The following is a 14,457-nucleotide window of genomic DNA, read 5'->3' on the forward strand; positions in this document are numbered from 1 at the left end:
GTATTATACTAAACGAAATAAGTCAATCAGAGAAAGACAATTATCATATGATCTCACTGACATGCGGAATTTAGAAACAAGGCAGAGGATCACAGAGGAAACAAGGCAGAGAAGATAAAATGAAAGAAGGTGAGACCAGAGAGGGTGACAAACCAAGAGACTCTTAATCTTAGGAAACAAATTGAGGGTTGCTAGAGGGGTGAGGGATGGGGAGATGGGGTGGCTGGGTGATGAACACGGGGAGGGTATGTCTTGTGGTGAGTGCTGGGTGTGGCATAAGACTGATGAATCACAGACCTGTGCTCCTGAAATAAGAGTACATTATGTTAATTAAAAACATAAAAAATAAATAAAATATTAAAAATCATAAAAGAAATTTATGAAGGATTTATATCACTTTCCAGTTTTTAAAATATGACTCAAAATATCTGCATCAATCCCGCAGAGTACAACATGAAGCATGCTCCAGTTTTATTACTTTTTGGTGGCTTCGTCAACTCCCCAAAGGAACATATGCCAGGTTGGGATTGGGCCCTATGGTTCTGGAGCAAGGAACAAAGTGAGCTCTTGCTCTCAGGTTTCCCAAGCTGTCCTTGGAAGACTCTGTTTCTTAGAAATTTTGCATTTTCTGGTCATACCACAAGAAGAGAGGGAGAAGGTTTTACATTTAGTAACATTTATTTATGCATTCAGTATCAAGTACATAAGTGCAAATATCCAGAGTCCATAATTAGGTCCATTAGGAACTACAGAGAAAGTAATACAAATTGTAATAAAGTTAACATGCTGGTACTTTTTACCATACATGTAAATCAGCCTGTCAGTCCCACACAACAAAAGTACTGCATGTTTTTTGGGGGAGGTGCTGTTATTCCTTTATTTAATTATTTTAAGTTATACAAAACTGATTACCAGAAGTACGGCCGACTGTTTTTATTTTTATGTTGTGTGTTGGAAAAACACTAAAACATCAGTCTACAATTCTATATATTGTTATTAAAGATGAATCCAACCAGCAACCCAAGGACATGTAAGCGGTTTCCACTACTGCATCGGTGCACTCGGCGGGAAAGGCCTAGCCACAGGGGACATTAGAAGCTACAGAAGCATTGCAGAGAGGAGGAGGAGAACACCGAAGAAGAAAAAATAAATTGGGCTCTCACCATCATGCACTTTTTTTTTTTTTTTTTAGCAACACAAAATTAAAACCACATCTAATACACTTTCTCTATATTTTAGTGCTTGACACAAGTGACTCAAATATCCTAAGAGTACAGGAACAGCCTGAAAACAGCTGTTGAGAGTTTGTCTCTAAGATGATGGTATTGGGGGGAGAAACAATCAATTTGCAGTAACATGTAAGAACAGAGCTGTTACCACTCCACACATTCTGGTTTGTGTCCAGTCCCCGGTGGGATATTGATTTACTCAGCATGCCTTTTAGCGCCTGGGATTTTAGCCTGAATCCTGAAAAAAGACAATATAAAAAAAAAATGGTAACTCACAAGTGTCATTAATGAAATCATTCTGTGACTTCATTGGTGCTGCTGTTTTAACTAGTTGACTAAATAGCTTAATATTCCAAAAGATATGATAGCAAAGTAGGAGTGTTTAAGAATGCATTTCTATGCAGCAATAGAGACACATTTCTGTGTGTTGAACTGAGACCCAGGCTCCATCCATCTACTCTTCATAGAGAAGGTGGTGGCACTAAGGTCTTCCTGACCCGGTCTAGGACTGTCCTCCACACTCCTCTTCAACCGATCTCTAGGCAGTAATAGGCTGATGATGAGAATGATGATGATGATGATGTCTACTGTTCATTGAGTGTGTCTTATGCCCAAGTCAGAATACTTTACAGACAGTATCTCATTTAATCACCAACAACCTTAACAGTTAAGTATTAACATTCCCAGTGTGCAGATAAGGAAGCAGATTCACAGAGTCAAATAACATCTATAACAAACTCAGAAAGCTGAAAATGCCAGAAATGGACTCAAGCTAGCCTGACTCCAAAGATCACATTCTTAAGTGTTTCACTAAAATGGTGTGAGTTCCTGTGCTGGGAATTAGTCTAACATGGAGTCAGAATCTCAAAGCCAAAGAAGCCTTAGAGGTAAGACACCAAGAAATTTCCTTCAAAATATAGTGTCAGACAAAACTGGTTCTCTCTCTCTTTCTCTCTCTCACTTTTTTTTTTTTTTTTAACAATTTTATTTATTTACTTGACACAGAGAGAGAGAGGTGACAAGTAGGCAGAGAGAGAGGGAGAAACAGGCTCCCTGTTGAGCAGAGAGCCCCACGCAGGGCTCAATTCCAGGACCCTGAGATCATGACCATAGCCAAAGGCAAAGGATTAACCCACTAAGCCACCCAGGCACCCTAAAACAGGTTCCCTTGAAGAACTTCTGTTCCTTCCTTTCCGATAACAAGACTTATCTACGTAACTCACTTAGATTCTCTTTTTGCTCTAGCTACCAAGCTCAGAGCCAAATCTGAATAAAACCAATTACAGAAACCATGGTAGTCCTCATGGGTAATGCTTTCTTTCTTTTCCTTTCCACAGCCCCGATTGCCAATTTTAATCTAGCAACTGATTGTACATGTATGTTCATACACTGTATGTTGTCTTCTCTCCTTTCACTCCATCTTAACAGGCCTAGACCCTTATCACTTTCTGTGAATTATGATCGCCTCCCAGCTAATCTGATTGCCCTGTCTCCACTCTCTGGTTCAACTCCCCTCCCATTAGATTGTCATTGTGATCTGTGCAAAACACAGCTCTGATTACATCACGCTGGCATTAAAAACAGCAGGGGCTGGCCATTTCCCATTGGGGCAGAGTCACTCCTTAGAGCATTCCACACTTGACCTCAGCCTCTTTTCTAGACTCTTTCCAGTTGATCTTTCTACTCACGTAAGCTTTAGACACAATGCTTGACTGACTGTTTCCTATGTGACCTACATTTTCATGCTTCTGCCTCTGCTTTTATGTTGTTTCTTCTTCCTGCAATGTCTTTCCCCTCATCACCCACCTGACGAATGTTTACTCATCCCTCAGAATTGTAACAGACAGAATGTTTGTGTCCTCCTGTCCCAAATTCATATGTTGAAACTTAACCTCTAACATGTTAATATGAGGAGGTGAGGCCTTTCAGAGGTGTCAGGTCATGAGGGTGGAGCCTTCATGAATAGGATTAATGTCCAGTAAAAGAGACCCGAGAGAGCTTCCTTCCACTTCTACCATGTGAGGACACAGCGAGAAGTCTGTAAGTTGGAAGAAGGTCCTGGCGAGAACCTGAGTGTGTGGGCACTCTGATCTTGGACCACCAGCCTCCAGAACTGTGAAAAATAAACTGGTGTTGTTTATAAGACACCCCGTCTATGGTACTGTGTTATAGCGGCCAGAGTTAAGACAAAGGCCTTCATTTTAGTGAGGATTTAGTGTCATTTCCATTATCCCTCCAGGTAGGAACAGTTATTTCCTTATCTCCCTGACCTTCACATTTTATACAACCCCAGTGCAGTTCTTACATTGTCTTACCCTTATTTTTTAATAGTTTTGTCTACATCGAGAGGCTGAGAGCTGTACTAGGGTAGGGATCATCTTATTCATCTTTATACCCTCTGTGCCTGTTAACATGCATTACCTGGGAGGGACATCACAGGTATGGCTCTTTTGGGGACCAACCAGCCAATCAATAAAATAAAAATTAATAGATGTGATTTTCTCAAGATCCCCAAACTAAGAATTGGACAACTTAGGACTAGAATTTCTGTCTTCTAGTTTCTAGGCTATTCTGGTGTTAGGCTGTGCTCCTGTAATGGTGTTGCTATAGTTCCCCTAAACACAGCTCTAATTGCCAAAAAGTCACCTGGGGAGTTCATTAAAGTATAGATTCCAGGCCCCCAATCCTAGAAATTCTAATTCAATAGGTCTGTTTTAAGATTCTGCGAACTGGGGTCTTAACCAGTTTCTCCAGGTTCCAGCCCCACCAACTTTCGTGCTATAACATGCTGCCATTTCTTAAAACAAAAATAATGAATACTTTAGCTTCAAATTGTTGATTTTCATCAGGTCTTAGTTGAATTTCGGTCCAAGATGATAATTTCAGGCACTTTGAAATGTGCTGTAGATCTGATCTAGATCCAAGTTCACCATGAATTTAAGAGGAGGAATATGAACTTTATGTACTTTAGGAGAGAACCATAACTGATGATATGCAAATCGAATAGCTGAAGAACTTTAAAGTGGTTTATTTTTGTTTTGTTTCATATATCTTTGGCTGTCTAAAATACTTCCCTCTAATTCTGATCACCTAGGTCCAGCGTGATTCTAAGATTGTGAGAGGAAGTATGTGTCAACAAAATCTAGCCCTTTTATGTCATCTATTTCCAGTGGGAGCCTAGGTCAACTTTTGATGAAAACGAAATTGCTAGTAAAATGACAACATAAAAACTATCAATTTAGAAGGACATATATATATATATACAAACACTAATTTAAAAGTTATGGAAAACTAAGATTAATGCCTACGTTAGCTGTGGCTACTTACAACTGGAATTTTTATCTCCTGATATATAAAGTGACCATAAAGTGGAGTCTACACAAGACTCAGGTTTAAAAAGTGATGGTGTTAATTAAGTAAGCCAATAAACATATGCATTTGTAGAGTCTAAACGATGTAATGGCAAATATAACAGCTGTTACAGATTTTTTAAATTTCTCACGTTTTCTAAACCATTGAAATGGTTTATAAAATCAATAGCATTTATTGTTGAAAATATTTGTTAACTTGATTGTTTTTATTTCAATTAAACTGTTAGAAATTAATTTTAGTTTTTGAATCAGGCTTCCTTTTTTCCTCCAAAGGAAAGTTGTTCTTAGACATGAGCCAGTCTCCAGATAGAGTTGAACCTCATTCACTCATTAAAACTCATTCATCATGATACCTGGACTAAATCACTGAAAGCTTTATTTAATTGAGAATTTTAAAACGTATATTTATTTTCTAAAGTAATGTGACTGGAAAAGATATGAATGCATGACTCAAATAAATGAATGATGATAAATCAACTTAGTATTTTATTATCCTTTTATGACCCCTCTCTAATCCCCACAAACTCCAGCCTAAGGCAGTCTCTCCTTTTTAGGAATTGTACTATGTAACTTACTTTGCCACAACAGCATTTATGTGAGTCCTCACAAGTCCCAGATATTGGTCAATCTGTGCCTGCAAAGAGGAAGAAATCATGAGCACACTCAAAGGTCACAAGGTCAAAATTTAAGGTGAATATTTGACATCACGTAGGACTTACCTGGTGCTTAACATACACTACAGGTAGAGTGAACATTGAAACCACAGCTGGGATGAAAAACAAATACAGTATTAAAATTCTGACAGCAGTGAGGATAAGCTTTCAGATACATTTTTATATAATTATGTCATCTTACAACATTATTTTATAGTAGCTAGCATTTTAGCTAAAAGATGACAGGGCAGTCCATAAGGAAAATAAGAGGATGCTGAGCATTTGATAGATATTAAGCCGTTACTCCTGGAATGAGGATGGACTGTACACTCTGACGATTCAGTCTATAACTGACTATTGCAAACAGATAGTGATTGGAAACCAAATAAAACTGCTGGGCTTGAAGAGAAAAAAAAACACTTCAGACTAAGGAATTCTTTATTAATGTGTAATATATATTATATTCTCTAAAGGAACTATGACAGGGAAAATGCCATGTACTATGTGGCGCTGGTTCCTGGGAATCTATGACAACAAGATCCCAGCTAAGAGCCTAGGAAGCTCTATGCTCATGGAGCGTGTGAAGGAGACGTAACAGGCTTGTCTGTCCTTACCCATGAGCAGCAGGGTCAGCCCGTTGAAGAGAGCGCCAACGTAAGTCAGGAGCCACATCAGGACTGCAAACTAAAGAACGGTATGATTATCAGAGCTTCTAAAACCATTTGTGACAGATGGAGTCTTATCTCATTGACTTCTTTGAGATTAAAATTGGGGGAAAATACACCATAATTTCAATGGGAAATGTAAGTGTTTAGAGCCTTTGGATCTCTTTGTTAGAAGATTTGTAGGACTCATGAAATAATAAGGCAGGGGTCAGCAAACTGCAGCCCTTGGCCTGTTTTGGATGTGCCCGAGAGTTAAGAATGAATTTTACATTTTTAAATGGTTGAATAAAATCGAAGCAAGAACAACATTGTATGATATGTAAAAATGAAATGAAATGCAATTTTCAGAGTTCATAAAGTTTTATTGGCATACAGCCACAGTCGTTCATTTATGCATTGTGTTTGGCTGCTTTCCTGCTCTGATGGCAAAGCTGAGTAGCTGGGAACAGAGATTTAGGCATGCAAAGCCTGAAGTATTTACCATACAGCCCTTTACAAATAAGGATTGCTGACCCCTGCCCTAGCCCATTATTTTTACATGACACATACAGAAAGATCACTTGAAAAGCCCTAGGGTAGATAATTACGGCATCTCTCTCTAGTCCTTACTTGGAAAGATGTTATTCCAGGAAAGCGTCTTGAGGGCCCAGGCCATGTTATTCATTTTTCCTTCTTCCCTTCCTCCAACAGTTGCTGGACAGTCCCCTGCCACAAGACCCTTTGCCCAGCATGTACAAAGCATTCTGGGAGCATGGGGAACCCATAACAACCTTGCTCAGGCCCAGCTATATCACGACTCACTGACTTCAGGTTTCACCATACACTGCAGGGTGGGAAAAGCACTGTGTTCAAAGAATCCTAGTAAGTTCATGAGAGTGCCAGGACTAACACCCGGGTGGCTGAGGTCCACTGATTCTGAGGCTCCGTCTCATAGCCCATGCTATGTAAGGACACTTGCCCCTCTCACCATTAGCAGAGTCCAGAGTTTCGTTCATGAAAAAAGAATACACATTTTTCACATTCCCCAAAGTAGATTTTTTTTTAAATTTAATTTTAGGACATTGGCCGAGGAATTAAAAATGATAAGGACAATCTAGTGTGTTGTAAAAAGTACAAAATTAGAAGCTGTGTGGCCCTCAGTTTGATCCCAGCTCTGCCAGTGACTCACTGGGCAACCTCGGGCAAGTGTTTTAGCCTCTCTGAGCCACAGTTTTGGTGTCTGTAAGATGAGGGGATTGGACTGGATGAGCTTCACGGGACATACAGCTGGAGGTTTTCTCACTCTAGAATGCCATTAGCACTTTCTTCTTATTCTCTAGTTTGTGGTGGTTTACAGTATACCTTTGGGGAAAATGAAACTCAAGAGTATCAAGTGAACGGCATAAGCAACCGTACTTTCAGGGAATCCACCAGGTCCTGGACAAGGAAGAGCCTTCTCAGTTCTTTAAGCGTGTTGTTCACATAGAACTGCAGGCAGTCTGTGTACTTCTGGATCTGCTCCTGAGAAAGGGTGATCTCGAGCTCCAGGTAGGTCCTGTCAAGAAACCACCCCAAAGACAGCTCCATCAGAGGTAATCTCAGAACAGCTGAGTTTTCCTTCTCCCGCTCTGAGGACAGCGGGTCACCTCTGGGGGCATAGGGCAGCTACTGGGCTATAGGGCACCCCATACACCTACTGTCAGTGCCTGGGGGAACCTGGGAATCTTGGCCGTGAGTGGTGGGCTGTCACTATTTCTGTGTCCCAGAGACTGCATGAAAGTGGGAGCTGATAATTCAGAACGATGGCTAGAGGCAGAGAAAAGCCAGCCCTAAATCAGCCTTTTTGCTGAATTCTCCAGAATCCCTGGCCCACTAGGTAGTTGGGAAAGTCCTCATTTCTCTTGGCTGCATGGAGAGGGATTATTTCTTTTAATAACTGAGATACCTGAAATCCTAGTCACCAATTATTGTTCATTATTAAAATTTTAATATTTCATTTTTAAATTTTGGAAAATACTTCCAAGTTTTATGTAGAGAGCTCTGAAAACTAAAGTGACCCGGGCCATATTCAAAAGCTCACTGTCTCTACTAAGAGCAATATTTTCAGTGACTACATTTTTCAGTTTTTTCAAATGATGACATATGATTATGGGTAGATAAACCAGGCTTCTCAAATAGCCCATCTTCCTGTTTGGCCATGCTCCCCACAGAGGGTCTATCTTCCCTTCCTCCTTCCCGGTCTCTATTCTAAGACAGTACCACATCATCTACCTAGAGGATATTTCTAGAGTTCTTACAGTGCTTACCTAACTCTGTGAATTGAGATGAAAAAAAAAAAAAAAAAGGAGCATTTGGCTTGAATTTTAGAGAGTTTACACTGAAAACTTATGGCTTTCCTACTCCTTGGAGAAAAAACAGAAAAATGCTTGTTTGTCTAGATAGTAAATTCTGATCCAAAATGTGCTGAGTCAGATGTTTCTTTTACTGATAAAAACAACTCAACCAAAGGAAAGTTTTTTATTTTAAATTTATCTCCTAAAGGAAGATAAAGTAGTTGAACTAATTGAATGTGTCAGTCTTGGGGGGCCAAGATTGTGAAAGAAACTAGCCTCCTTGGCTGGCTGAGGGTAGAGGCTGGGACAGAGCAGGACTCTGAAGACGGGAACCCTGGTCACAGGCTGGAGCCACTAAATGAGGCACGACGTAATCCTGGTATGAAGACACTTACCTTCACTTCTCGTACCTTTGGGCTGGGAACTGGAACTTGGATAGCCAAGTTACAGCCCAGAAGACCCATTCTTTCTGCATTAGAAGAAGGTCTAATACATCCCAAGGGCAAGGATGCTTGGACTGTAACTGTTTAACACCGAGGTCAGGAACCAGAGGCTGGGAAGGGAGGTTGGACAGGCAGCTTTTCCCCTTTTGTCAGTAAGTCCCCGCAACAAGTCATCTTTTCCCCTTTTAAGAGCCTGATGCCCTAAGGCCTTCATTCAGCTGATTGGTGAGGGTGAGTCAGGAGGACTCAGAGGCATCTGGTGAAGGACTGGCTCTGGCCAGAAGCCACTAGCAGCAGCTTCTACAGGGCTCATCTAGGACTCAGAGCTATCCCTCTGTTACAGGAGCCGAGGCCACCTGTAGGGCCAGCGCCGAGGGAGAGGGTGGCTCTGACAGTCAGTGCTGAAAAACCCTGCCCTCACAAGCCAGAGATGGGGTGGAGTTGGGTGCCACTGGCGGCTCTGTCCTGTTTCATTTGTCCTCTTAGTAGACTGCCTTTAAAAAAACTCTTCCTCACAACTGATGAATCACTAAACTCTACCTCTGAAACCAATAATACACTATATGTTAATTAACTGAATTTAAATAAAATTAAGAAAAGAGACCAAAACAAAACAAAAAATTCCTCCTCTTCAATGTTCATTCCAGTCAGATTTCCCCAGGCTAAAAATGCAGAGAAGGGTATACTATAAGACTATTCATGAACCTGCACCCCCCAGAAAGTTGGCCCTTTGGTATTTAGATTCCAGAGACCACAGAAATAAAAATCCAAACACCCTAGTCCTGACTGTATGTGAGTTACTGGCTGTGTAACTTTGGGCAAGTCACTTTTCTTCTTAGATTCTGTTTCCCCACCTGTAAATAGAGATTACACAGCCCTGCCTTCTTCATAGTGTTGGGAGGATTCATTGTTGACCACCACTTAAATTATAAAATGCTGTACACATATAATGGATTATGACTACTATTAATAATAATTAAATATAAAATATTAATATTATATGTAAATTTATGTTACATACATCTATTAATTCATTCGTGGTGATGAAAATTTAAAAAATCAATACAGCAATGTGTCACCATAGCAATAACTGAGTGTGTTTTAGAAATTGACTAGAAATATCAGGTATTAAAAGCCAGGGCATTCAAGAGACTCTGAGAGGTCTGTCAGTTCCCAGTGACGCATCCCCCAAATGCCCAGGAGCTGACACCAAGTCCGGGGGCAGGAGTCCCATGAGAGGCTGGCCAGGGCTGGTCCAGCTGGGACACTCACTTGAAAGGGTGGCCCTCGTCAGTTTTCTGCACAGCTTGTAAAACAGACTTGTAGATGCGGAAACTGATGGTGGCTGAGAGCGCGGCAAGGGCCAGGTAGGCCACGACGCTCACAACGCTGAACTGGGTCAGGGAGAAGAGCAGCAGCAGGAAGCTCCCAAACACGATCCCGGTCTGCTTGATGTCCCGCCAGTAGAGTAGGTCAATAGCTGTGGGGAGAGGAGACAAAAGCCACACACACACACACACACACACACACACACACACACACACACTTAATGTGGGCCGTGCAGCTGGGTGGCTGCCTCGGGACTCACTTGGCAAAGCCGAGGACGCTGCATCTGCCCACCTGACCTTCGGGTGCCTGAACACAAGTGAGCAGATACAGGGCTTTGGCTGGGGCGCTCACTGTCATCGTATTGTGTTTTGGAGGCCTCTCTTCCATCCCTGAGGATGGTTCATAAATTCACAGAAAAGAAAAAAGCTGCTGAATCTCCAGCGACCATACCTCTAGGGGTGTGTCTCGCTGGGCTACACCACCTGTGACTTTGAAACAAGACGGAAAGTACAGAGGTTTGGAATACCTGTTCTGTCCCTTTGGATGGCATCGATTACATGCATCCTACTGACAAATTTCATGCCTTGGTGGTGGCCTAGAGGTGTGTAGCTCAGTCATACCCACATCCCTGCTGCTAAGAAGGGGCAGTAATGATGAAAACAAAGGTTCTGGAGAAGTGGTCCCTCCATAAGCATGGCAGTGAGTCTGGAGAGGCAGCCACAGCCAAAGGTTTCTGAATAAAGATACGGCCTGCCTCAAATGCAAGCTGGTGTGGCCACTCTGGAAAACAGTATGGAGGTTCTTCAAAAAGTTGAAAATAGAGCTACCCTATGACCCAGAAATTGCACTATTGGGTATTTACCCCAAAGATACAAATGTAGTGATCTGAAGGGGCACCTGCACCCCAATGCTTATGGCAGCAATATCCACAATAGCCAAACTGTGGAAAAAGCCTAGATGTCCATCAACAGATGAATGGATAAAGGTGTGGTGTGTATGTGTATATTCACAGACACACAAACACAATGAAATATTACACAGCCAACAAAAATTGATATGCAATGATGTGGATGGAAATAGAGGGTATTATGCTAAATGAAAAAAGTCCATCAGAGAAATACAATATTCATATGATCTCACTGATGTGAGGAATTTGAGAAACAAGACAGAAGATCATAGGGGAAGAGAGGGAAAAATGAATCACAAGAGAGGGAGACAAATCACAAGAGACTTCTAATCTCAGGAAACAAACTGAGGGTTGCTGGAGGGGAGGGGGTGGGAGAGATGGGGTGTCTGGGTGATGGACATTGGGGAGGGTATGTGCTATGGTGAGTGCTGTGAATTATGTAGGACTGATGAATCACAGACCTGTACCCCCTGAAACAAATAATATATGTTAATAAAAAAATATATATATATGTAAAATAAAAACATATTAAAAAAAAAAGATACGGCCCCTCCAAAGCAAGCAACACTAAAAAGTTAGTAGCTGTCTCACGAATCCTTGGAGCTGACATTTGGACTAAACCATTTTATACAGCATACTCTATTTGCTCACTTATTGTGACTTAAAAATCTGAAACACGGCTTTAAATTCTGCAGCACATATCTCATTTAGTTATTTCCCTCTTTCATTTAGACACAGAAAAATTAAGTTCAAAAGAACAAAGCCATGATGCTTCAAATACGATACATAATTTAAGTATTTTCAATATCCTAGTCACCAAATTATGAAAAAGGCATAGAAGCCTTGCTGAAGAATGGTATACCAATTTATTTCCCAAGTAATCAAGTCACAATTTTTTTTTACATTAAGATATAATTGACAAATAACATGGTACAGGTTTAAAGTGTACGACACGTTGATTGGATATATTTATATATTGTAATATGATTGCCACCAGATCATTAAACTAATGCCTCCACCGTAGCACATAATAACCATTTCTTTTGTGGTAAGAACACTGAGGATCAAGTCTCTTAGCAACTTCAAAGTTTATAATACAGTATTGTTAGCCATAAGCACTGTGCTGCATATGAGGGCTCCAGAATTGATTTACCTTCTAGTTGGAAGTCCGTACCCTTTGAGCAACATCTCCCCAGTTCCCACACCCTCTAAGCCTGGTAACCACCATTCTCTTGTTTCTATGAGTTTGGCTATTTTAGATTCCACCTATAAACGAGATCATAAGCATATTTGTCTTTGTCTGTATTATTTCTATTAGTATAATGGCTTCAAGGTCCATCCATGTTGTTGTAACAAACAGTCTTTATAGAATGTTACATCAAAAAATTTTCAGAAAGAGAAGACACAAAATTCCCATCTTACAACCAAAAGAAAATGGCAGTTGCTTACACTGCCAGCTTCATGGGCAGGGCACTGGGACGCACCTGGTTTACAGAATTGGATACCAGGTGACCAGGTTGAGGAGAGCAGGGGACTTCTCCCATCATACACAGGTATGTAACTAACTGACTGAAGGAACAGTATCGAAAAGGTCACATAGCCTGTGACGACCCTTTGATACTATAGGGAAATATAAGGGGAAACAAGAAGTGTGGTAGAGCAAAATATTACTCTCCAGTCTGACTGGAGAGTAAATCAGGGACTGAAGGGGTGGGGTGGGGGCTCTTTTAAAACTGGCTAAGGATCCCTCAGCAATGTGAGGCTGGGGAGAGAATTTACTGTTGAGCTGATCTGCCATCCATCCTCACCTACTTCTCATCTACCTGGTCCACCAATGACATGAATGCACAAGATTGCCGTGGTCTGCCATTTTGTTGGGCAAAAATTTGTTCTTATTCTCTTACAACACTTTTGCGTAGGAAGTAGAGGAGAGAATCATAGGCATGTTTTGATGTGAAGCAAAGACTTTTTTCTCTTTTGAGTGGGGCTGGTTCTACTAGTAGTTTTCCAGGGGCAAAGGAAAAGCAAAGTTGCTCTAAAGCCTCTCTCTTCTCCCTGCCCCAATCACCAATTACACTGACCGACATTCTACTATTAGAAATTCAGTCCTTTAGGTTACCCTTTTTATCTTTATATTTATCCTTTTTATGTTTTTGTTTGTTTGTTTGTTTGTTTTTAGTTGCAAAGATCCCAGAAAGGGAAAATGCAATAAAGTTTAGCTTGTCATTAAGAACAAAATACAAATGAATTCTCCAAATGATTTTTGTTTTAGAAGAGTTTGAGAGCAGAGTACTAAGGTAATAATCCTTTTCAGGTGGAGAAGAGGGATTTTTTAAAAGACATAACACAAGAAACCCCTGGGCCTCTGAGAGTAGGTGATAGAAGGGTGAGGAGAAGGGGTCTCCACAGAAGACTAGCGCTCCCTGTGGTTGAGTGGATTTGGAGCAACAAATTGAAGTAAGCCTAGGCCTATGTCCAGACCAGCAGGGCTAAAGGCCCCTGGGGAACTGGAGCCTCCTAGCATTTATTCTGTTTCAAGTAGGGGAGGGTGGTGTGGAGAATAAAAAGACGAAAACACCACCGTTATCTGCAATGTTGCCTCTTCCCCATTTTGTTCAATTTATTCAGTATTTATTGGGCAAGAACTTTTTTTAAGGGCCAGGCTTTGTGCTAGGTGCCAGTAATATCAAACCAATGAATTGTTTAAAAAAAGAAACCCACTGCGCAAATAAGTTGTAATCTGTTTTATGACACCCACAGATTCACATCGCAGACATGTTTAGAAACAAACACATTACAAGACAGCATGATTTGTGCTAAAGGGGGCACTCCTTAGTGGTAGAGAAAGCAGGCTTACCCACCTCTGAGATGAGGTGAAGGGGCACGGGAGACCCTACAGAAGTTTTCAGGCAAAGAAAACATAAAATTTGCTACTATGAAGTGAACCTCCACTTAAGTTGCTTAACACTTGTTAAAAATGGTGTACCCTTCTAGAAAAGACTTCTGAATCTCTGGATACCTGGTCAAACAGCTTGAGAATGGCAGGCATCAAGTAGGGGCTTGCTTTATGAGAACAAACTACGGACAGAGAGTGGACTGTCAGCTAAACAGTATTAGCTCAGCATAGTCATTACACAACAGGTGTTTCGATCAACGTGTTAAGTTTGCTGGAGGCTTCTAATGAGGAGGTTAACAAAGCGTCATCTTATGACATAAATGGGATGTTTATTCTGGGTACCTTGTGGCACAGTAATCTACGTACATAGATTTTGAAATGTTCAAAGCACTTTTAGAGTTACTGCATTTAAACTTCACAATCAACTCTACTGGATAGGTATATAATAGGTATAACAGATGAAGAAGATAAAAGTTAAGAAATCTGTCTTATGGGAGTTAATGGGAGAAGATCAAACCCTAAGTTTGCTGCTTCCTCCAAAACACAAATTGCCTCTCTCACATTATGTGGTTATAGGCTGAATGTTCCCGAAGCATGCAAAATTAATTTGGCTAAACTGATTTATTTAAGTCTCCTTCCAGAGCTCTATATT

General features: G+C 40.9%; 1 protein-coding gene across 3 annotated transcripts in view; it reads right to left on the reverse strand.

The window, feature by feature from the left end:
* Nucleotides 1–659: 659 nt before the first annotated feature.
* Nucleotides 660–14,457, reverse strand: part of RTN1 (reticulon 1) — a 217,715-nt gene continuing 203,917 nt past the window's right edge. For 2 of the 3 annotated variants that reach the window (XM_032344372.1, XM_032344373.1), the window contains exons 4-9: nucleotides 9,946–10,153; nucleotides 7,314–7,452; nucleotides 5,868–5,937; nucleotides 5,320–5,366; nucleotides 5,176–5,234; nucleotides 660–1,467 (exon numbers count right to left, since the gene is read on the reverse strand). In XM_032344372.1, coding sequence (XP_032200263.1) covers nucleotides 1,425–1,467; nucleotides 5,176–5,234; nucleotides 5,320–5,366; nucleotides 5,868–5,937; nucleotides 7,314–7,452; nucleotides 9,946–10,153 — 566 coding nt within the window. In that variant the 3' untranslated portion in view covers nucleotides 660–1,424. The remainder of the gene's footprint in view (nucleotides 1,468–5,175; nucleotides 5,235–5,319; nucleotides 5,367–5,867; nucleotides 5,938–7,313; nucleotides 7,453–9,945; nucleotides 10,154–14,457) is intronic. The other variant, XM_032344374.1, reaches the window with a different exon arrangement.

The sequence above is a fragment of the Mustela erminea genome, chromosome 5, assembly GCF_009829155.1.
Source record: "Mustela erminea isolate mMusErm1 chromosome 5, mMusErm1.Pri, whole genome shotgun sequence".
NCBI classification, from domain to species: Eukaryota; Metazoa; Chordata; class Mammalia; order Carnivora; family Mustelidae; genus Mustela; species Mustela erminea.